Consider the following 25,067-nt stretch of genomic DNA (forward strand, 5'->3'; position numbering starts at 1 on the left):
GCTAGTCCTGCAGGGCCTGTTTTCCATCTGAAGAAAAAAATTTTAAACCCAGCGATTTTAGGACATAAATGAGCTCGTCTGATTTTTCCAACTCTACCTTAAACTGGGAGGAGTCCACTTGAATAACCAAAGCATAATCAGTGGAGAAGCAATAATGTGCTGCCCTCTGATAAACAAAAGAACCCACCTCAAGTGATGGAAGATGCAGACTCACTTATGCTCATTCGTCCTCTGCAAGGCATAATCGGTTCATGGTCTGTTTTAGTTCAGCAACCCCATCTCACAGTCGATCCTTTTCTTGGGATGACATCATCAAACAAAGCTTTACGCTGTACCTCCTTTTCTTGGGATGACGTCACATGCAAGGGATCCGCTGCAGCATTATGATGCATTTTCTTGTTTCTGAAAAAACCCACATGCAGCACAAGGTCCAGCAAATGAAGCGGCCGGTCTCCGCAGAGTTTTTTTTTTAAAATAAAAATAAAAAATAAAAGACGAGGGACACACCCAAGCAATCACAAAACTAACTAGAGAGGGGATAAGATCCCAGACAATCAGCATTACGCAAGTCCCTCATGTGAGGCGGACAGCTATCAAAGAAAGAAGCTCTGGCTAGGGAACCTGCAACATGATTTTGAGCTCCGGATATGTGTCTTAACTGTACCTGCCATCTAGATGTCTGTGCAAAGTTACTCCTCTAATCTTAAATATAGGATTAGGGTATTTTGTAACACATTCTCAGGCCAACACTGAATATCCAAACGTTGCAGATTCGAGCACGTAAAACCCAGATAAGACTCAAACCAAATAGCGCTAGCCCAGTAATGACAATCAAAAACCAACATCTAACGGTAGCTAAAGGCTTTATTATAACCTCAGTTCTTAATATAAAAGTTAATTTGACTTCTAATTTAATCATAAACATAAAATTCTAATTCATTTTATCTTTCATATTTATCTATTTTTTTTCAAAATATGTATGTTAAAAGTTTCATTAAATAGTAATTCTAGCTAATACATATTATTAGCAAAAGTAGTTTAAAAAAATAATACCTATTCATTGTCAATAATTAACTTAACTAATTTTTTTAATATACTAATAATAGAACACATAATTCACTAACCTAATCACCTTAATTAGCTCAAATTAGCTAACTAATTGGAAAATAGTAACAGAAGACATCTACCTAGGAAAACAAACACGCTTTCCTGGTTCCTTATTCATTTCATCTCTTGTTTCTTCCCCATGCTTAGGGATTTCCCAAAAAAAAAAAAAACAAGGGAGAAAGACAGTTGCAAAAGGGAAATGAACTTACATTTTATTCCAAGATCACACCCATTAACATCAAAACACAAGTTAAATTTACAATAATACTATCAGTTAACAAGCCTAAACGCTAGTATTTTTCACAAGCACTCGGTGAATATATATAACACCATCAGTTGACAAGCCCAAACACTAGTATCTTTCTGATCCATCCCAACAAGATTATTGCCAGAAAATAGCACGCTTTATGTTACACACAACATCATATTTGACAAACGAACCTTCAGAAATACCAGCCCGGAAAGCAGAGATTATGTAATTCATTCCTTTCAACCAGAGATCTCAATGGCCTTAACCTCAGGTTTCTTGACCTCTTCCTTTGGAACAGTCACAGTGAGAACCCCATTTTCGATGGAAGCCTTCACCTGATCCATCTTCGCGTTCTCCGGCAACCTGAATCTCCTCATGAATTTCCCACTGCTACGCTCCACGCGGTGCCATTTCTCGTTCTTGTCTTCCTTCTCCACCTTCCTCTCTCCGCTTATCTGAAGCACCCTGTCGTCTTCGATCTCCACCTTCACCTCCTCCTCCTTCAGCCCTGGAAGATCTGCTTTGAACACGTGGGCTTCCGGCGTCTCCTTCCAGTCGATTCGAGTTCCCACAAACGCAGAATTTTCCCTAGAAAATGTTGAGAGAGAGTCCTTGAAGGGATCCCAGACGTCGAGTGAGAATGGTTCGAAATCGCTGCTCCTTCGGCCAGCAAAGAAACTTGGAATCAACGACATTTTCTAACCTTCGACCTTCGGACCGGAAGCAGAATAAGATTTGAAGGCAAGAGTAGAAAGTGCTCCGATGAAGTAGCTGCTGAATCACGAACTCGATCGTGTTTTCTATGGAAGCGGTCGGGGGAGACATCTGGTATTTAAAGAAAGAGGAGGGAGAAATCTAGAAATCTAGTATTTTTTAGGTCGGTTTTGTGATATTTCCTGACGGACCCCAAGTTTTCGCGAATGTTCTTTCGGAGGAATTAGGAAATCTTTCAAGTTACACAGATGGAAACGTCCAGATTATACAGTGAGATTGTTCTCAATAGGATTGCTAACTAACTTATATAATTAATAAAAAGTTAAAAGAGATACTGGCAATTGACATATAGAGAATTTATAACACTTTTTAGTTTTTTAAAAATGTATTTGTCATTTAATGATCAGAATTCCATTTGAAAGATAAAAATATTTTAATAAAAAATGAATCATTAAAAGAAATAACTAATACAGGAGGCAAGAAAAAGTTAAATCTTTTATTTAAAATCAAACTAGAAATCTTGAACGTACCTTGTGTCTATGGCGGAGAGTAATTAACTTCAGGAAAAATTAAGAAAAAAAGTTTCTTATTAAAAAATTTTACCCATGAGAATGACCTAAATTTACGAAGTATTACTACTTTTTATGCGTGTATAAAGAAGGTAAGGAGAAGTATAGGTATCTAATGCGTATAAAATTTGTAGAGTATTAGTACTTTTTACATAGAAGCAAAAAAAAATTAATAGAAAACTTTTCTTCAATTTCCCCTCGACTTTACTATTGCTCCCCTTATAAAATACACTTTTTGGAACCATAAAGTACGTTGAGAAGAGAAATTTCTTAAAAAAAATACTTAAATAACCTAAATTTTTATTTACATCATTAAATTTGTCAAAATCCTAATTAGATCACATGACCTAAAGAGAAATTTTAAAATTTATGAAATGACTCTAATACTTTTTTTACTAAAATTTGGAGATGAGAATTTTTTATCATTTTCTTGTTGCATAGGAGTTCTTAATAAAAGAAACTTGGTTTCTACCGTTACAAAGTCGGAAAATTGATCAAAGAGATAATAGTGAGTTAGTTTTTATATAAAACTTCCTTCGTCATTCATGCAAGTATGTTATAGAGATGGAAAATTGTTAATTTATAATTCAAATGTGTTAACTGAGAAATAGAACATGTTAATTTTTAAGATTGTATTATGATAAAATTTTATTCAAAGAATTATTGTAAGTATGTTATAAAGACAGAAAGTTATTAACTTAGAATTCAAATGTGTTACCCATGAAATGGAACATGCTAATTTTCAAAAGTTATATTATGATAAAATTTTATTCAAAGACTTGTTGCAAGTGTTATGGAGACAAAAAGTTGTGAATTTAAAATTGAAATGTATTATTTGTGAGATGAAATATGTTCATTTTTGATATTATATTGTGATCAAGTTTTATTTAAAAATTTATTGTAATCATGTTTTGGAAATATAAAATTCTTAATTTATAATTAAAAGTTGTTAACTGCATAATTGAAGTTGTTAATTTTCAAGATTGTATTGTTAAGAAGTCTTATTTAGAGACTCATTATAAGTGTATTATGAAGATAAAAAATTGTTAATTTAAAATTAAAATGTATTAACTGTAAAATGAAATATATTAATTTAAAATTCTCTTTGGTTTATAATGAAAGAGACATTCGAGTCATTTCATAGAATTTTAAAATTTTTCTTTAAGGAGTTTGACAAATTTAATGACGCAAATAAAAATTTGGGTTATTTAAATGTTTTTTTTGAAAAAGAATTTTCCTCTTTAAGAAGTAGATTTTTCTGCCCCAAATAATAGTTTTCGGTATTATTATATTTATTATTATTATTAAGTACTTAGATATAATTAATATATTTATTATTAAATATAAAAATTTCCATAAATTTCCATTAAGATCTAATATTGTGGATGAGTTGCGTGGCTTGTGCACGTGGCGGCAAATAATTTTTCCCATTTTTTCAAAATATTTTATTTCCAATTTATAACATCATTGTGTTTTTAAGGATATATCATTAATTTTGTTTTATTATCAATGTATCATTATTTTTCATCTCCTACATTAATTTTGTTTTTATTTTACTTCTCTTGTTCTCACCCATTAATAGTAAATTATACTTCTCTGATTTTAAATATAAAATTCATTTTATATAATAAATTATACTATAAAATGGATCTTGCATTGAGAACTAAAGAAGTATATTGTTTGCAACTTCCATCTTGGTTTTCTAAGATGGCTTTGCAACTTAATCTGATTTTTTTATAAAAATATAAATTAATCTATATCATATAAATTTGATTGAAATAGTTCGAAGTTATAAAGAAGGCTTAATGAAAAGAGATACAAACACAATGCCAAAAAGAAAAACTATACTCATTTTTGTACTCTTTCTGTTTTTAATTTAGGACCTAATTGTTGAGTTTATCTTGATTATAAATGTAAAACCGATTTTTTATATTTATCAATTTTTCTTAAATTCATATATCATTAATTTTGTTTTATTATCAACGTATCATTATTTTTCACTTCCTCCATTAATTTTGTTCTATTTTACTTCTCTTGTTCTTGCTCATCAACAGTAAATTATACTTTTCTAATTCTAAATGTAAGACTTTTATAGTTTAAATTATAATATAAAATAGATTTTATATTTAAATCAGAAGAGTATATTGTTTGCAACTTCCATCTTGGTTTCCTAAAATGGCTTTGCAACTTAATCAAGTTTTTTTAATAAAAATATAAATTAATCTATATCATGAAAATTTGATTAAAATAGTTCGAAGTTATAAAGAAGGCTTAATGAAAAGAGATACAAATGCAATACAAAAAAAAACTATACTCATTTTTGTACATGTTTAACGTAGAACCTAATTGTTGAATTAATTTAGTTTTAAATATAATATCTATTTTTCATATTATTAATTTTTTTTCTAATTACCCCTATTATACTTCTTCAACCATAATCAAGTAGAAAAAAGACAGAAGATATTAAGAAAAATGATTATAATATTTTAGAAAAAATATGTCATATTTTTTTATAATTAACTAACTTACCTAATTTTTTTAATATAATCAAATTAGTTAAATAAGTCTTACATTATAGACTAGAGGAATATATTTTAAGTGAAAATGTGATGATCTTTTCGTGTTTTTTTTTTTGGTGGGAGTTATCAGACTTGTGAAGATAATAAATTTTTTAATTTTTTTTTGCCAGAATAGTACAATTTTTTAAATTGTTGAATAGACGTATCAACATAATGTTTAAAATTATTTAAATTATATCTTTCACGAAGGAAAAAATTTAAGTACTAAACCTTATGTGCTTAATTAGTATACTTTATCAAGTCAAAACAAATACCGCCTCTCATCTTGAATATAAGATTCAGGTAAAGAATTTATTTTGATTCTAGACTTCAATCCATTTTTTCCCCATAAATTTATAATTTTCTACTTAAAGTATTCATATTCATTTCACATATTAAGAGGCTCCTAATCAAAAGTAATTTCAATTCACATGATTAAAGAGAGTGGTTTAGAGAAATTGAGGCAAATTTGTTACAAATAATTAATTTATTAATTTTTTTAATATTTGCAAATTAGTTATCTAGTTGGATTAGAGATAGTATTATAAACTTAGAAAAATTAATCTTTTGATTCTTATAGTTTTAACTCATTTGTAATTCAATCTTAACTCAATTCTTATAATTTTGACTCAGTTGTGACTCAATCCTTGAATTTTGACTCGGTGCAACTTCATTCTTATAGTTTTCACCATTTTATAATTTAGTTCCTACCTTTATTGGATATGTAATTTTATTTTTCTAAAATACAAGGACAAAATTATAAAATGGTTAAAAGTATAGGGATCAAATTGCAATGAGTCAAAATTTAAAGATTGAGTTATAACTGATTCAAAACTATAAAGACTAAATTACACCAAATGAAAGTATATGGATTCAATTACAAATGAGTTAAAACGACAATGACCAAAAGATTAATTTTTCTTGTAAACTTTAAGGCATAAGAATTTGTTAAATAATAAATAATATATAAAAATTCACATATTTTGATCTAATTAAAAAATATCTTGAATATATAAAAATAAAATATATAACTTTTTCCCTTTCATGAATTCAGAGGTCAGAACCAATTACTGAAGATTGATTGATAGATTGAAGAACTCAAGTTATGCATGACCATAATTACGAGACATTTTTATTATAATATCTAGTGAAACCGAATATGTAGTAAAACACTGATAAAAAAACATATTATTCGTCAAAGACAACTATGGGGAATTTAAAATTTTCCTTTTTATTTTATTTTATTTTTATTCTTATTCGTTACAATATTCCTTCTGCTCTGTTATGCTGCGGGTACTGAACCATCATCCCCATGTCTGAGAAGCTGCCATTGCAGTGAAAAGAAACCCGTTAGCTCAAAAAGGAAATGAAATTGAAATATGTTGAACTTGTCCTTCTGCTCTGGCAATTCGAATCAATTTTTTTTTAAGAGTTAAAAGTGATAATTTTTTCACCAAAGTTTAATTTCGTTTTTTTATAAATAATTTTTTAACTTAAAAATGTGAAAAAATAAGAGCTATTTTCTATTTACTTTCTATATGTATGATAGATGACTAGAGTTATTATAGATAATAAGATAAATTAATTCAACTTCAAGTAAGCATTTTCTATAAAGCAAATTCATGATATATTAAAAAGAAAGAATATATTTAAAAAAAAAAATAATTGATAAAATCAAATGACTCCAACTGAACTTGTAAAAAGACTAATTAATGTTATTCATTTAATTTTTTTCAAAAAATGCAATCCCGCATATTCTTTAAGAAAAAAAAAATAAATTAATAATACTTTTTTTAGCCAAAAAAATTAATACTTATAACAGCATATTAAATAGCAGTGAAAAAGAAACAATATCGATGGAGGAGTGAAAGAGAAACGCAAACCAGTTCTGGAGAGAATCCCATTAGAGTCCTGGTCAACGCTCCAAGAAAAATATCCAAGCAGTCCTCTTCGTTTCGCATAAGCAACTTTCGCAGAAATGCTCTGAGTGTCATCATAACCATACCAATCTGATCCTTTCTGCGCATAATTCGTCACATACGTTGAATTATAGCTCACTTTTGGCCTCACTGCTACGATATCCTCGTAGCTAACACCTCCAGCTTCCGGATTCGTCGCTGGCGCGAACAATCCGCCATTGTTAGGGTTCCTCAACCTCCATTTATACCCATAAAACGGCAAGCCCATAGCCACTTTCTTCGCCGGAACGCCCGATCGGATCCATTTCGAAACCCCTTCGTCTCCGCTGAACAGCCCGCCCGGGTTATACAATGGAGCAGGTGGCTGGGTCGCATCTGGGTACCCATCTGGAATGAACAGGTCATAAACCATCACGTTGATCCAATCCAAGCTTTTGGCGATCTCCTGAAATGGGTAAAAATTCAAGGGCGAAATCTGGTCTGATCCAGCCACGGCAGCTGATAAAAGCAACGCTGGTCTTCCAGAGGATCTTGATTCTGCTGCCACAGCAGATCGCCACTCGTTGATGAGAGAACCATAATTGGTTCTGTCTGTGTCCGAAGATGGGTATTCCCAATCAAGATCGAGGCCATGGAAGTTGTTATTTCTGGCAAGTTTGATGGAAGAATCAATGAATGATTTGCGGGTACTGGCACTGCTTGCCATTTGAGAAAATGTTGAACTCAAATCAGGTCCACCACCGCCACCAATGGACAAGAGGGTTTTAACAGAAGGATTCTCCTGTCGAACTGTTTGGGTGAAGGATGAGAATTGAGATGCTGTGGAAGAAGCAATGGTGACTGTGTTAGTGTCGGGATCAAGATCTGCAAATGCACAGAAGAGATGAGTGAAATAGGAGGCTTCAATGTCTGAAGCAGCGAGGCCACTTTCTGAATTCCAGTACCCTCCTTTGATGACAGATTGGGAAGAAGAGAATCTGAGACGGAGGATGAACACAAGGAACGGAATTATCAGAGATGGAAGCTTTCTGGTGTGAGCCATGGTGAGGCAGAGAAGAAGATGATGGATAATGATCAAGTTGGAGTTTGAATGTTTGATCACTTTTGTGTGATTATATATGCGCCCGCGCGCGCGCGCGCATGTAACAGTGTGGCGTACAAGGTATATTAAGTAATGTTAATGAATGTTAGGCAATGGGTTTGAAAATTGGATTTTGTTTAATGGATTCTTCTCAAGCTATCGTATTGGCAATGGCATTGAAAATTTGACTTTTTTTTTTTTGAAAGTTATTCACATACTCATTATAATTTTAATTGAAACTCATGTTTGAAAGAGGTGGCTAAAAAAAAAAAATTCGAGGAACTATTTAATCTTTAGTTCCAGCTGGACAATAAATTCTAACTAGGCTTTTGTTCTTTCTATCTTTACACAAATCTGTATTTTTATTCTAATTTTATGAAGTGTCTATAATATTAACGTTTTATATAAAATTAAAGCAGTGATATAGTCAATGACAGACCCACATAGAAATCAATCACATCGGAAAGATTTTGCTTGTGAGAGAAAATTCCCTGGTGAGGTCACGTGTGTAATTTCAAGGCCAGCTCCTATCTTGTACCCAACCACAAACTTACTTGTTAATTTCAAGGTCCTGAGCTTTTTTGTTTCGTACCTCACGGGCAAGTTAATTAATTAATTTAAATATATTTTTAAAAAATTGTTAAATTAGTTATTTATAATAAATATGAATTAATTTTTTGAAGGTATCATTTTTAAACATAATTATCTACCTTTTAATAGAAACCCTTGACATGTATGATTAATGAGAATATTTTAAAAAATGAATCACAAGTTTAGAAAGAATAGATCAAATTTAATTTCTAACTAATTTTAAAACCTCATTGTTATTGCAGTTAATCATCCATATCCCAATGCATCAATCATCAATCTATAAATATACATATAATATAAATAGTACTTGTATATATAAATATATATAATAAAATTCATGATAAATAATATTATTTATAGGATGTAATATTTTGGTCTTTATTGTTAGTCACTTGTAAGAGGAAATTTTAGTCCTAAATATAAATCACTTGTACTCTGTTTAATGCTCCTTTTCCAATTTTTTCCTACTGATTATAATAAGAAATTAATTGACTCAGATTTTTTTGTCAATATCCATATCTTTTTTATAAGACAAAAAAATAAAAGATTTCATCTATTCAATGCTCTTCTTGATATGAGAAACTCTTATAAATAACTACCAACAATGAGTAAAGGATGCAACTCCTTTCTATCCATTATTGTAGATGTACCTTCTGGCTTTTATAGAACTCATCTTGACAAAATTAATGGATAATAGCACTCCTTCAACACCAAGCCAATATATCAAATTGTACGTTGTTATAATTAAAGAAAATGAGTAACAACTGAGAGAATTAACTGTAATTTAGTGTTTTTAGTCAAATTTAGTTTTAAAAAATCACTGAATGCAATTTTTGAAGTCAGGATGGCAGAGGAAGCCTGCCTTGCTCCAAGTAGTTGACATTTTAGCATAACACACAGTGGATGGGACACTAGACATAAATAGAACTAAATGATGAGGCGGCTAAAGTATGAGGATTACTATGCTAGTCAATTCTTGAATACTACATAGTACACACGTTGCTGAAGTAGAAAAGTCTTCTCACCCTTATCCAACAAAGGCAAAGACTTGGCTTCGGGACACTGTCGGGCACTAAATATTAATACCTCTTTCAGCAGGATTTGAATTTTGATTCGTCACGTTATGAGAGACTAATCTCTTCTGTTAGACTCAACCCCTGTTAATGCTATATATTTGGTATTAAATACATATATATGATAGTATTAGGAAGCATCGTAAGTTTGCTGGTAAAAAAAAACAAGAAGAAGAAGAAGCAGCCTCATAAGTTTGTTGGATGAAAGTCTGATATTTGATACGGCTATAAGGAGGATAACTGAGTTTTAACTCAAAAATCACTTTAAGGTTGAAGTAACTTTTTTCTAACTCTTGGCTCTTAGGTTTCCTTTTTTCATATTTGGATATTCTGAAACAAACTTTTTAAATATATCCAAGTTTTTCTCAAACTAACTTCTTTTTATTAAAACATATATAAACATATTACACATTACACTAATTAATTTTTATCCCAACTTCAATTTATAAAATTTAGTTGGATAGAAGTGACTTTTACCAATGTTAATCCAACCAAACAAGTCAATGTAGCTTTCTGATGATTCCTTATTCATATGGAACGCGCAAGGTAGAAAACAGCACATATTCTTGCTGGCATATACTTTGAAAACCAATAGCCTCATGTCATTTTTAGTGTACAAAAAAATAATGGTTTACGCCACAAATTCTATTTGATTGAACAAGACTTGTCTGTCCATGTAATTGGAAGATAGATGGCAAAAGGAAATTATCATTTTTAATTGATAAATAATACCACTATAATTTTATTATGTATTTTATTTTAATAAATATAATTATGCATATTTGATAAATTAAATAAACTACTCTATTTATGAAGTGTCAAAACCAAAATCTATGGTTTGAAACTTGAGGGATCAAAACCAAAATAAGGACAAACTTGAGGGACTAAAGATTATATTAATCTTTAAAAAATAGTTAAAAGAGATATTGGAAATTGATATATAGAGAATTTATAACACTTTTTAGTTTTTAAAAATGCACTTGTCATTTAATGATCAGAATTCCATTTGAGAGATAAAAATATTTTAATTAAAAATGTATCATGAAAAAAAAATAATTAATACAGGAGGTAAGAAGAAGTTCAATCTTATTATGAATATTGTGTGGATGTCCATTTACCCCTTGCTCTTCATCTTCTCCAAGTAACTTCCACTACCTTCACCATCCATTACTCCTCCACTACCCATTCACTCTTGTAACTCACCTCCATTCACATTCATGGGATTGATTATCTACTATTTGTCATTTAAGAACAATTGTAACCTATTTGTAAGACTATGCCTATAAATAGGGCATGTCATTTGTGTTGTAATGCAAGTGAAGAGATACAAAAGCAATCTCATTCTCTTGTCTTCATCTTTCTACTTTTGTGGTTTCATTTTTGGTTCTATTTCATAACACGTTATCAGCACGAGACTCTACCATCAGAATCCATGGCTTCTAGTTGATGCACGTTGAAGTTTTGTTCGTTGAATGAAGATAGTTTGATCCGAACAGTTTGGTAAGATTTCTCCAATTTATTTAGAGGAAATGATGGTTTTGCATCTTAACCATATTGATTCATTGGCAACCAAATATTTTATTTATCGTATTGAGATATGAAAATTTTTATTTCTTACTTTTCTTATATTTTTATGATCCTACTATCCTTAAGACTTATTGATTTGCTATGATGTTTTTGTTTATCTATAAAATTACTATATATGATTATCATCTCTGATATTGGTTAATTGTTGTCTTGGAAAGTAGAATGTTAAACATATAAATGAATGGCTAATAGCCATTATATTCTTGATTTTGTGATTAGATGGCCAGAAGCCACATCACGTTTTGATGATTATTTGATAAAAGACCATCTTGTGGTAGTAACAGATGGCATGACAAGACTGTCACAATTTGATAATGTATATCAAAGTCCTGAAGATTGATGGTTAAAAACTTACGATACAAAAGAACTTTGTAGTTCTGAAAATTTTGTTATAGTCCGGAAGACTAATATTTGAGAAAAATGATGATATGCTATTGAAAGCAAGGAATATATCCATAAGAGTGATAAAGAATATGATAACATTGTATCAGTGGAACTGATAACTAAAAGGGCAATAATCTTGGGACTTGACTATTGAATCATAATAGCAGAATTAGTAATGGCCCTATGATCAATATGATAAAATTATTAACAACTGTTATAATATGACCAGAAGTCATATAGACAAATATGTATTAGTTCATTGAAAAGCAAATGTTAAAGAAAAATGGTTGTGGAATCAAAAAGACCATGTGATATTATGAAAATATCGAAGCTAATTTTAATGCCTGAAGGCAGTAAGTTGTGAAGAAAGATAGATATCCAAAGTATATATAAAAATAGAAAACATATAAGTATATGCCTAGAAGGCTATGTGTATAATGTTTAATTTTTATTGGTCTTTAAATTTATTGTGATTTGTGAGAAACAAATGTTATAAGAATTTGATATTGTAATATTGATAAGTGTGTGATATAAAACTAAATAGATCAAATAGACTCAAGAGTTACTAGTTATATTTTGTTTATTTATATCTTATTTATGTGATCTGATTTAATATTAGTTTTGAACATTTTAAATGTCTATAGTACCTTGATTAATATTGAGAAGTTTTGAACATTAAGTACTTTACTTTTAAAAGTTCATTTTAAATGTTCTTCATCATTTTTGTGTGTTTTCTATGTGTCTTGTAAGTTAAATCTATGATACTCATAATTATTTGTTATTATGTTAATAATATATTGAAATAGAGTTGTCTTTCACACTCCCCCTTCATATTTTGAGTTGTCTTTCATATTCCTCTTAAATTATATAGTTCCTGAAGAACTAGATGTAATAGTATTAATATAATTCTAGAAGAACTAATACTGATTTTTCTTTATGAGCAGACAAAGTATTGATAGTGAAAAATATGACCCATAGATCTATATCACAGCTTTGGTTCTCCAAAGAGTGTAAATGTTATAGTATAATTGGATCAAAGTCCATAACTATATATGAACTAGGAAGTACTTAGGCTTTCAAGCAAAAGATAGGTTATTGGCTTTAACTTATTTTATGCTAGCAGCTATTTATGAAATATATGAATAAATGAATCATATTTGAATGACTCAATCTTGAGGGGAAAAACTATTGAAATACAAATATGAGTTGATATTGGATATATTTTTCATATCAATTTCATAAATGGATATCATCAATCATATATTATATTGAAAAGTTTATTATTGGTAACGAAACATGATACAGTAAACCAGAAGTTTACTGATATAATTAGATTTATTGTTGGTATGACTTGTTTGATCATCTTAAACTATATAATTATTGAAGATTATGTATTGATATCCATTGAAGAACCAGAAGATTCTTCCGAATAGCCAACATTTTTAAGAATCCGTATGTGCTGCTTGTTCTCAAAGAAAATTGATTATAAAATATCACTAGTTATGTTTTGTTTTCGAATGGATCATTATATTTCTGAAATATATATGGGCCTATTTAGAAGCACATAAGCCATACAAGTATTTAATATTTGATAGATGCATCTATACAAAATGGTAAGATGTGTGATTGATATTAATTTGCAACCTGAAGTTTGCAAGATTATTTAGATAAATATTTCCAGACTATGTGATTCCCAAAACTTGATTTCAAAGATGCTAGTGAATTTATATATCAGGCTTTTAATGTTGAAAAGCCTGCTTAACAAATTGATCTAGCAAAATCATTTGTTGATGCCTCCGTGAATAGCTTGATCAATATTTATGAGAACAAATTTTTCCATTTTAGTGTTGGCATATTTGATATATTGCAGCACTTATAGACATCAAGGCAACAAAATTCTCCCAATGAAATTGGCTTTTGGTCAGGAGCAAGATATTTTCCATCTAAAGATTGAAATGTGCAATATTTATTCTTACCAATCTACCACAATGCACATAGATGGATATTTAAAGAAAGTTGGGACATATGTTGGGTAAGAACCTCCTTCTTCTTGTTTGTTTTTAAATGGAACAAAATAATGTTCCTAAAAGAAGCAAATGGATTTAGGAGACTTATACTACATAATTAGTTGACTGTTATTCGACAAAGTTTTCCTAACATGAGGGGGAGAAATTGAGTAGCTGGAAAAGAGAATGCATGGAATGCATTATTACTATTAAATATAGATCCTCAAATATATTAGTATGGACCAGAAGTTCATCAAAATTGCATTCATGAAATATTACAAAATATTTTACTGACTTGAATGAAAATTTTTAAATCTCATATTCCAGCTAAAAATGCTCCAATTATTTTGAATATTAAGACATGCCAGAAGCATGAGAGGTTAATTGGTTCCAATATAAATATCTTGAATAAAGAGGAGCATACAACTTAGAAGTTGTATTGAGGAGGCATGTACTCAAGAAGAGTGTCAGGACATAACTAATTATAAAACCCCAGAAGAGATTCAGGTACCTGAAAAGGAAGAAAGAGATCTCAACAAGTTATGTCACAAAAAAAAAAAAGGAACCGAAAAGGTAAAGTTGTCGACAATGATTTTCATAAGAATATCACATGATAAAAAGAGGATCTTACGTATAGATCTATCATACAAAGTAATATAAATTTGGCCAAAAGAAAAGGAAAAGGAAAAGGATGTGATGAAATATCATTTCAATATGTGAAAATGGGCCTGTAGTCCCAACACATGAAATATAAAGTTTCTATAAATATGGACGTTTATGTGAAAATATAGATTTTCACAAATGATTATGATGAAACATATTATTTTGTAGTGGATATAATTTTACATATTTGAATAGTTTGGCAGTTATGAAATGTACTTGTTAGATATTATTATGACCCATGGATGAGGATCATTAATAGTGAAATTTACATGATAATCCTTGAAGGATCAAAAATATGCCAGGAGCATATATAAGAAAATCTTTCAGTATATAAAATATTATGAAGATTAAAATAATTTCAGTATGTATGATCCATTTTATAGTTTTGAACAAAATATATGAAATTCCCTAAAGAATTTCACTTGCCAGGAGCATACAATTTAAGTTCTTGAGAACAAAGATTAAGTTAAATAAGTTGCTAGAAGCAATCAGGCGTATGTGGTATAACCGACTAAGTAAATATCGGTTGAAGAAATGATATAAAAATGATCCAATTTGCCATGTATTTTTATGAAAAGATCTGGAAATGAGTTTGCGATAATTGCGGTTTATGTTGATGACATAAATATCATTGGAACTCCTGAAGAGCTTGCAAAAGCTATGGGTTGCTTAAAGAAAGAATTTGAAATGAAGAACTTGGGAAGAACAAAATTTTGTCTTGGATTGCAAATTGAATATTCAAGAAATGAGATCTTTTTGTATCAAGAAACCTATACAAGAAAGGTCTTAAAGCGTTTTTATATGGATAAATCACATCCATTATGTACTCCGATGGTTGTAAGGTCTTTGGAGAAAGATAAAGATCCTTTTAGACCTCAAGAAAATGATGAAGAACTACTTGGTCCAGAAGTACCATACCTTAGTGCAATTGGTGCACTCATGTATCTTGCTAGTCACACACGACCTGATATATCATTTGCTGTTAACCTACTAGCAAGGTATAGCTCGTCACCAACACGAAGACATTGGAATGGAGTTAAGCACGTTCTTCGTTACCTCAGGGGTACTATGGACATGGGGTTATTCTACTCAAATGTACCCAAAACTAACCTCATTGGTTATGCAGATGCTGGATTCTTATCTGATCCACATGTCGGTAGATCACAAACAGGCTATTTGTTCACATATGGTGGTACAGCCATTTCATGGCGTTCTATGAAACAAACCATATCAGCCACATCATCTAATCATGCAGAAATTCTTGCAATACATGAAGCAAGTAGAGAATGTGTATGGTTAAGATCGATAATACATCACATACGAACCACTTGTGGCTTGTCTTCCAGCAAAATGATCCCGACAATTCTATATGAAGATAATGCTGCATGTATTGCGCAACTAAAGGAAGGGTACATCAAAGGAGATAGAACAAAACATATTTCGCCAAAATTCTTCTTCACTCATGATCTTCAAAAGGATGGTGAAATCGGCGTCCGACAAATCCGTTCCAATGAAAATCTAGCAGATTTGTTCACCAAGTCACTTCCTTGTACAACATTTGAAAAGCTTGTTCATGATATCGGATGTCGTAGACTTAGAGATATCAACTGATATTACCAAGAGAGGGAGTTAACACATGCTGTACTCTTTTTTCCTTGACTATGGTTTTTATCCCATTGGGTTTTTCCTAGTAAGGTTTTTAATGAGGCAGCACTGAATAGCATATCAATAAATGTGTACTCTTTTTCTTCTTCTAGGTTTTTATCCCACAGGGTTTTTCCTAGTTGAAGTTTTTTAACGAGGCACATATTTGTATAATGGACATCAAGGGGGAGTGTTATGAATATTGTGTGGATGTCCATTTACCCCTTGCTCTTCATCTTCTCCAAGTAACTTCCACTACCTCACCATCCATTACTCCTCCACTACCCATTCACTCTTGTAACTCACCTCCATTCACATTCATGGGATTGATTATCCACTATTTGTCATTTAAGAACAATTGTAACCTATTTGTAAGACTATGCCTATAAATAGGGCATGTCATTTGTGTTGTAATGCAAGTGAAGAGATACAAAAGCAATCTCATTCTCTTGTCTTCATCTTTCTACTTTTGTGGTTTCATTTTGGTTCTATTTCATAACAAATCTTTTATTTAAATCAAACCAGAATTCTTGGATGTACCTTATGTTTATGACGGAGAGTAATTAACTTGAGCAAAAATTAGAAAAAAAGTTTCTTATTAAAAAATTTTACTGACCTAAATTTATGAAGTATTAGTACTTTTTGCGCGTGCATAAAGAAGATAAGAAGCATAGGCGTCTAATGCATATAAAATTTGTGAAGTATTAGTACTTTTTACGTACAAATTACTTTTCTTCAATTTCCTTAACTTTAACCTAAACTTAACTTTAACCTTAACTTCAAAGGTAGAAGATTATTAAATTTGTCAAAATTTTAATTAGATCACATGACCTAAAAAGGAATTTTAAAATTTATGAAATGACATCAATGCCTTTTTTACTAGAAACCTAGAGATGGAGATTTTCTATCATTTTCTTGTTGCCTAAGAGTTCTCAATAAAAGAAACTTGGTATCTATCATTTCAAAGTCAGAAAATCGATCAAAGAGACAACAGTGGGTTAGTAACTTCCTTCGTTATTCATGCAAATATGTTATAGAAATAGAAAGTTGTTAATTTATAATTCAAACATGTTAATTAAGAAATAAAATATGTTAATTGTTAAGAATGTATTATGATAAAATTTTATTCAAAGACTTATTGTAAGTGTGTTATAATGACAGAAAGTTGTTAATTTAAAATTGAAGTGCGTTAACTATGAAATGAAACATGTTAATTTTCAAAGGTTATATTGTCATGTTAATTGTAAAATGGAACATGTTAATTTTCAAAGGTTATATTGTGATCAAATTTTATTCAAAGAGCTATGGCAAGTGTTATGAAGATAAAAGGTTGTGAATTTAAAATTAAAACATATTATTTATGAAATGAAATATGTTAATTTTTAATATTGAGTTATGATAAGTTTTATTTAAAGATTTATTGTAATCATGTTTTGAAAATATAAAACTCTTAATTTATAATTGAAATTTGTTAAGTGCATAATTGAAATTGTTCATTTTTAGGATTGTATTGTTAAGAAGTTTTATTTAAAGACTTATTATAAGTACATTATAGAGATAAAAAATTATTAATTTAGAATTGAAACATGTTAGTTGTAAAAGAAATATGTTAATTTAAAATTCTTTTTTATTTTTAATGAAAGAGACTTTGAGTCATTTTATAGAATTTTAAAAAATTTTCTTTAAGGAGTTTTACAAATTTAATAACCCAAATACAAATTTGGACTATTTAAACGTTTTTTTTAAAAAAATTTCCTCTTTAAGAAATAGATTTTTCTGCCCCAAACGATGGACTTAGGTATTATTATTATTATTATTATTATTATTATTATTATTATTATTATGAAGTACTTAGATGCAATGAATATCTTTATTATTAAATACAAAAATTTCCATAAAATTCGATGCTAAAATTGCAATAAAAGCCCTTGAATCAACAAAATCGCAAAATGGGTACTTGAATAAGTTTAATTGCTTGGAGGGACCAGGTCTTAAATTGCAATTAGCAAATCATGTCTAAAAAGCTAAAATACCTCTTTGTTATTGAAATCCATTTATGAAGGCAGACATAAAAAAAATTCATGGTAGGAGCAAGAAGAGAAGGAAGGGATGGCTTATTTTGTAGCCTCTAAGCCTAGGAATCAAGCAAGTAATATTTCTAATTACACTCTCCTTCTGTTCTTTCATCTAAGACCAAGCAATGTGATATTGTTCTTCAATTTTGTGAGTTCTATTATCAGTCACTGGGTGTTATACTTTGGGAAGAAGTGAGAGGTGAAATTGATGATGGCAAATGCTAGTTGAAGGAGGTTGTGGTTAGTTTAAGGTGAGATATTTTTGTTTTTCTAATTTGACTATTCATGTATGATTTCTGTGGGTTTGGTTATGATAAAGAGGGGTTACAATGTGAGGAATGGCGAAGTGTGAGGGGAAAAATAGAAGGAGGTAATAGTTGTTAATTTGAGTATGAAGTTTCGGGGGCTGTAGTGAAGGGAGTGAATCAAAATGTTGCTGAAGTTATAAAATTCTAATGTTAACTTGGTAATCAAAGAGGCTGTTAGTTTTAATTTTTATATGTAAATGATTGAGCTGATGAAATAAAGTTATATTGAATTCAAACGTGATTTTCCTATCTTTTGCTAGTAGCTTCATAATATTTTTAAAACTAATTTCTAATTAGTTGCAAAACTGATTACTATCAAAGCACCTCTGATTTTTTGTTATTTGATTTACTATTGTTGCAATTTTACCTAATAGTGTTGTAACTGCGGACTATTTATTATGATGACAGCAACATGACATGAAAATCTGAAAATGGCTTTTGTTTATGGGAAGAACAATATTAATGTTTTATATTTATCAATTCTAAATGGTTATAAGGTAGATCTATCACATATTCTGAAGTTAATAAGAAATCCAGTATCAAACTTGTAATTTGGCTTATTAAACTTGCTATTTGGCTTCCCACTCTTATCATTTAGCTTACCACTTTTGTCATTTAGTAGTGAAATGTGGAAATAATGACAATTTTTTTTTATGAAACTTAATCTATGAGAAACCTCATGATAGAATTGTCGTTTTGCTTAACATTCTTATCATTTTACCGCTCTTGTTATTTAGCAGTGCAATGTGGAATTAATGGCAACTTTCGATAAAAGTATTATATGTCAATTTCTACTAAATTTAAGTTAATGTGAATAGCTTTTCAATACTTGTTATTTGTCATATTAGACTTGTTATTTCCCATACTAAACTTGTTATTCATAATTAAATTGTAAAAATAATGTCAATTCCTGCTCAAACGTAAGTTAATGTAAATAGTTTTTCAACACTTGTGATTTTTCATACCAGATTTGTTATTTTTCATACTAGACTTGTCATTCACAGCTAAATTGTGAAAATAATGTCAAATTTTACTAAAACTTAAGTTAATGTGAATTGTTGTTTCCCATATTAGACTTATTATTTCTTATACTAGATTTATCATTCGTAATAAAATTGTGAAAATAATGCTAATTTCTGGTAAAACTTAAGTTAATATAAATAGCTTTTCAACACTTATTATTTCTTATATTAGACTTGTTATTTCTCATACTAGACTTGTTATTTGCAACTAAATTGTGAAAATAATATCAATTTCTACTAAAACTTAAGTTAATGTGAATAGTTTTTCAACACTTGTTATTTTTCATATTAGATTTGTTATTTTTCATACTAGACTTGTCATTGATAATGATTTAACTGATGTAATTCTACTAGCTTATCTCTGTATCAGTAGTGATTCTAGTTCTTATATATTCAATTACTTTTTTACCATGCATAGTTACTCTGTTTATGCTATATACAATAGTAGTTTTTTATTTAAGCTGTGATAAGCATGAAATTGGTCTTTCAAGCCTAAGTGGAGCTTTTGTTTTATAAGTCATAGATATACTATATCAACATGAGATGAGATTGTGGAATAAGGAGAGATGATGGAGAATGAGAGCTTTTATATGAAGAGTACTATATTAGTATTATATATTTTGCAGAAAATTAAATATGAAAGCTCCACAGTTAATATGTTTTCATTTCTCCCATTGCAAATCATGGGAAAACATGGAAGAAAGTTACGGTTCTGGGACAAGTAGCCAAGCAATCTTCTGGATTGCAATAATGGTGGCTTAATAGGTTCGTCAGTGGAAAAGGAGAAGGAAGACGAAGGAGAGTAAAAGAAGAAAAGAAAAGGAATAAGAGAGAGAGAGAGGAGGTCAGAAGAGAAGAAAAAAAAGGGGCTTTTTGGTCTTTTAAACTTGATTTGATAATTATAATTTAAGACCCGGTCTCTCCAAACAATTTTTTTTTTCAAGTGCCTATTTTGTCATTTTACCATTTCAGGGGTCTTTTAATGCCACTTTTCCAAATTCAATTATGTGATGTTAAGGTATTATTGGTTGGACCAAATTGGAAGAAAAAGGCCTTGCAAATAAGTTATTGGAAGCACCAAATATTATGGATGAGCCGCATGGCATGTGCACGTGGCGGCAAATCATTGTGTTTGTAAGGACATATCATTAATTTTGTTTTATTATCAACGTATCATTATTTTTCATCTCCTGCTCCTGCATTAATTTTGTTTCTATGCTCTCTTGTTCTTGCTCATTAATATAGTAAATTATACTTTTTTTTAGTTTTAAATATAATACCTATTTTTTAACATAAATTATACTCCCTCCGTTCCTTATTATAAGAGACATTTGGTGCTTATGGCATGTTCCTATATATAAGAGACACTTAAAAGTTGTCTATACTTTTTTGTGTTGATTTCCTATTTTACCCATATTTATTGTCTCCAACTCACACTCTCTCTCCTTCCTACTTCTTTTTCTTTTAATAAATTACCATTGTTCTCTCTCATGTTCTCTCTCATTATTAATGAAGGTATTTTTAGAAAAAAATTATACTTTTTACATATTAATTGTTCTTAACTAATTTTAACTGTTTTTTTTATCAACGTAATTCGGTTATTCGTCTCTTATAATAAGGAACGGAGGGAGTAGTAAACAATGAGTCATGCGTTGAGAACCAAAGGAGTATATTGTTTGCAACTTCCATCTGGTTTTCTAAGATGGCTTTGCCACTTAATCTATTATCTCCGGTTGTAATTTTTTTTACAAAATGTAAATTAATCTATAGCATGAAAATTTGATTAAATAGTTCAAAGTTATAAAGAAGGCTTAATGAAAAGAGATACAATGCAGTACGGAAAAGAAAAACTACACTCATTTTTGTACTCTTTTGGCGCTTAACATATTTAACATAAAATCCAATTATTGAATTAATCTTTGTCTTAAATTTAAAATCTATTTTTTATATTTATCAATTTTTTTAAATTATTGCTATGATACTTTTCCAAATATAATCAAGTAGCAAAGGAAGAGAAGATATTAAAAAAAAATATTATGATATTTTAAAAAAATATGTAAATTTTTTTATAATTAACTAACTTCCCTAATTTTTTTAATCTAATTAAATTAGTCAAATAATTTTTCTATTGTGAACTCGAGGAGTATATTTTAAGTGAAGAGATTGATGCGATGGTCAAATATAATCTTTTCATGTTTTTTTTTTTTTTGTGTTTGTGTGGGAGTTATCAGATTCGCGAAGATAATAAAATTTTAAAATTTTTTTTTGCCGAAATAGTACAATTTTTTAAATTGTTGAAGAGATGTATCAACATAATGTTTAAAATTATTTAAACTACATCTTTCATGAAGGAAAAAATTGAAGTCCTAAACCTTATGTGCTTAATTAGTATACTTTATCAAGTCAAAACAAATATTACCTCTGATCTTGAATATAAGATTCAGCATTCAGTCATTAAGATAAAAAATTTATTTTGATTCTAAATATAAGATTTCAATATACTTTTTTTTATAAATTTATAATTTTCTACTTAAAGTATCCATATTCATTTCACATATTAAGGGGCTCCTAATCAAAGGTAATTCCAATTCACATTATTAAAGAGAGTAGTTTAGAGAAATTAAGCCAAATTTGTTACAAATAACTAATTTAATCAATTTTTTAATATTTGTAAATTAGTTATCTAGTTGGATTAGAGATAGTATTATAAACTTGGAAAATTAATCTTTGATTTTCGTAGTTTTAACTTGTTTGTAATTCAGTTCTGACTCAATTTCTATAATTTTGACTCAGTCCCTAAATTTTGACTTGCTACAACTCGGTTCTTATAGTCTTAATCATTTTATAATTTAATCTTGACCTTTATTAGATATATAATTTTATTTTTCTAAAACACAAAGACAAAATTATAGAATAGTTAAGACTATAGGGACCAAGTTACAACTAGTTAAAATTCAAAGACTGAGTTATAGCTGATTCAAAACTATAGAGTTTAGTTACATCATCGAGTCAAAGTATAAAAACTGAGTTACAAATGAGTTAAAATTGTGGGAACCAAAAGATTAATGTTTTTCTATAAACTTTAATGCATAAGAATTTGTTAATAATAAATAATATATAAAATTCACATATTTTGATCTAATTAAAAAATATCTTGAATATCTAAAAATAATATATATATATATATACATGTTTTTCCCTTAATTCAGAGGTGAGAACCAATAACTAAAGATTGATTGATAAATCGAAGAATTCAAATTATTACGAGACATTTTTATTATAATATCTAGTGAAACCGAATATACAGTAAACACAGATAAAAAACATATTATTCGTCAAAGACAACTCTAGCAAATTTAAAATTTTCCTTTTTTTTTTATTTTTATTTTTATTTTTATTCGTTAGGCAATATTCCTTCTGCTCTGTTATGCTGCGGGTACTGAATCATCATCCCCATGTTCGAGAAGCTGCCATTACAGCGAAAAGAAACCCATTAGCTCAAAAAGGAAATGAAATTGAAATATGGTGAACTTGTCTTTCTGCTCTGGCAATTCGGATCAAATTTTTTTTTAAGAGTTAAAAGTGATAATTTTCACCAAAGTTTAATTTAGTTTTTTTATAAATAATTTTTTAACTTAAAAATCTGAAAAAAAAATAAGAGCTATTTTCTATTTACTTTCTATATGTATGACAGATGATTAAAATTATTATTGATAATAAGATAAATTAATTCAACTTCAAATAACCATTTCTATAAAGCAAATTCAAGATATATTAAAGAGAAAGAATATATTTTAAAAAACTAAAAATAATTTGACAAAATCAAATGACTCCAAGAAACTTGTAAAAGACTAATTAATGTATTTTATTTAATTTTTAAAAAAAGTACAATCCCATCTAAGAAGAAATGAAAAAAATAATAATACTCATTATAACAGCATAATAAATAAAAAATATTTTCCTTTTTCCTGCCGCCGCCAAAAGAAAAGAAACAATATCGAGGGAGGAGTGAGAGAGAAACACAAACCAGCTCTGGAGAGAATCCAATTAGAATCCTGGCCAACGCTCCAAGAAAAATATCCAAGCAGTCCTCTTCGTTTCGCGTAAGCAGCTTTCGCAGAAATGCTCTGAGCATCGTCATAACCATACCAATCTGATCCTTTCTGCGCATAATTCGTCACATACGTTGAATTATAGCTCACTCTCGGCCTCGCTGCTACGATATCCTTGTAGCTCACACCTCCAGCTTTCGGATTCGTCGCTGGCGCGAATAATCCGCCATTGTTAGGGTTCCTCAACCTCCATTTATACCCATAAAACGGCAAGCCCATAGCCACTTTCTTCGCCGGAACGCCCGATCGGATCCATTTCGAAACCCCTTCGTCTCCGCTGAACAGCCCGCCCGGGTTATACAATGGAGCAGGTGGCTGGGTCGCATCTGGGTACCCATCTGGAATGAAAAGGTCATAAACCATCACGTTGATCCAATCCAAGCTTTTGGCGATCTCCTGAAATGGGTAAAAATTCAACGGCGAAATCTGGTCTGATCCAGCCACGGCAGCTGATAAAAGCAACGCTGGTCTTACAGAAGAGCTTGATTCTGCTGCTACAGCAGATCGCCACTCGTTGATGAGAGAACCATAATTGGTTCTGTCTGTGTCCGAAGATGGGTATTCCCAATCAAGGTCGAGGCCATGGAAGTTTCTTTCTCTGGCAACTCTAATGGACGAATCGATGAATGATTTGCGCATACTGCGAGTTCTCGCCATTTTAGAGAAGCTTGAACTCACAGCGAGGCCACCACCAATGGACAAAAGGGTTTTAACAGAAGGATTCTTTCGTTGAACTGTTCTGGTGAAGGAGAGAATTGAGATACTCTGGAAGAAGCAATGGTGACTCTGTTAGTGTTTGGATCAAGATCTGCAAAAGCACAGAAGAGATGAGTGTAATGGGAGGATTCGATTTCTGAAGTAGCAAGGCCGCTGTCTGAATACCAGTACCCTCCTTTGATGACAGATTCGGAACCAAAAAGAAGCTGGAGGACAGAAAAAAGTGAAGGTATCAGAAATGGAAGCTTTCTGAGGTGAGCCATGGTGGTGATTGGTAAGCAAGAAGAAGAATGGAAGATGGATATGATCTCCAGGTGAGAGTTTGATCGCTCTTATATATAGTAGGCGTGAATTTAAAATTCAAGTTGGTTCATGAATCCATTTCAATGGCAATGGAACTTGAAGAAAGACTTTATGAATAGGACGAAAACTTAAATTATAAGTATTAGAGAGAATTACATTGAAGTCCCAAGCAAGGAAAACAATTAAAAATCAAAGTCCCAGAAGTTGTCATTCTCATTATAGGACTTGTCATTATAAGCTGTTGAGATTATCATTAGAACCTTTTGGTAATTATTTCTCTTATGTGGGATTTGATTGTAATTCCCCCTAAGTATTACTTTCCGGTCATTATCTAGTGATTTGGATTTCTAAAATTATTATATTATATAATTTTCAAAATAAAAA

The 25,067-nt window shown here is 30.1% G+C and overlaps 2 protein-coding genes and 1 pseudogene across 2 annotated transcripts; all 3 read right to left on the reverse strand.

Moving 5' to 3' along the window:
* Positions 1–1,513: 1,513 nt before the first annotated feature.
* LOC114719432 (18.2 kDa class I heat shock protein-like) lies at positions 1,514–2,060 on the reverse strand. Its single transcript, XM_028904936.1, has one exon. It carries the CDS (start codon positions 2,050–2,052, stop codon positions 1,597–1,599), a length of 456 nt encoding a protein of 151 aa, XP_028760769.1. The 5' UTR covers positions 2,053–2,060; the 3' UTR covers positions 1,514–1,596.
* Positions 2,061–6,458: 4,398 nt separating this feature from the next.
* LOC114719493 (class V chitinase-like) lies at positions 6,459–8,179 on the reverse strand. The gene is made up of 2 exons (XM_028905003.1): positions 7,048–8,179; positions 6,459–6,522 (listed from the first exon to the last, which is right to left on the reverse strand). Exons 1-2 carry the CDS (start codon positions 8,157–8,159, stop codon positions 6,459–6,461), a joined length of 1,176 nt encoding a protein of 391 aa, XP_028760836.1. The 5' UTR covers positions 8,160–8,179.
* Positions 8,180–22,938: 14,759 nt separating this feature from the next.
* On the reverse strand, positions 22,939–24,713 carry LOC114719496 (class V chitinase-like; annotated as a pseudogene).
* Positions 24,714–25,067: the final 354 nt, after the last annotated feature.

The sequence above is a fragment of the Neltuma alba genome, unplaced genomic scaffold (assembly GCF_004799145.2).
Source record: "Neltuma alba isolate B1F8T4 unplaced genomic scaffold, ASM479914v2 tig00011916_pilon, whole genome shotgun sequence".
Lineage (NCBI taxonomy): Eukaryota > Viridiplantae > Streptophyta > Magnoliopsida > Fabales > Fabaceae > Neltuma > Neltuma alba.

Coding starts and splice junctions, on each gene's coding strand:
- LOC114719432 (XM_028904936.1), bottom strand. CDS start 2,052: ATGTCGTTGATTCCAAGTTTCTTTGCTGGCCGAAGGAGCAGCGATTTC.
- LOC114719493 (XM_028905003.1), bottom strand. CDS start 8,159: ATGGCTCACACCAGAAAGCTTCCATCTCTGATAATTCCGTTCCTTGTG. Junction 6,523..7,047: donor TTCACTCCTCCATCGATATT/GTTTCTTTTTCA, acceptor CTGCAATGGCAG/CTTCTCAGACATGGGGATGA.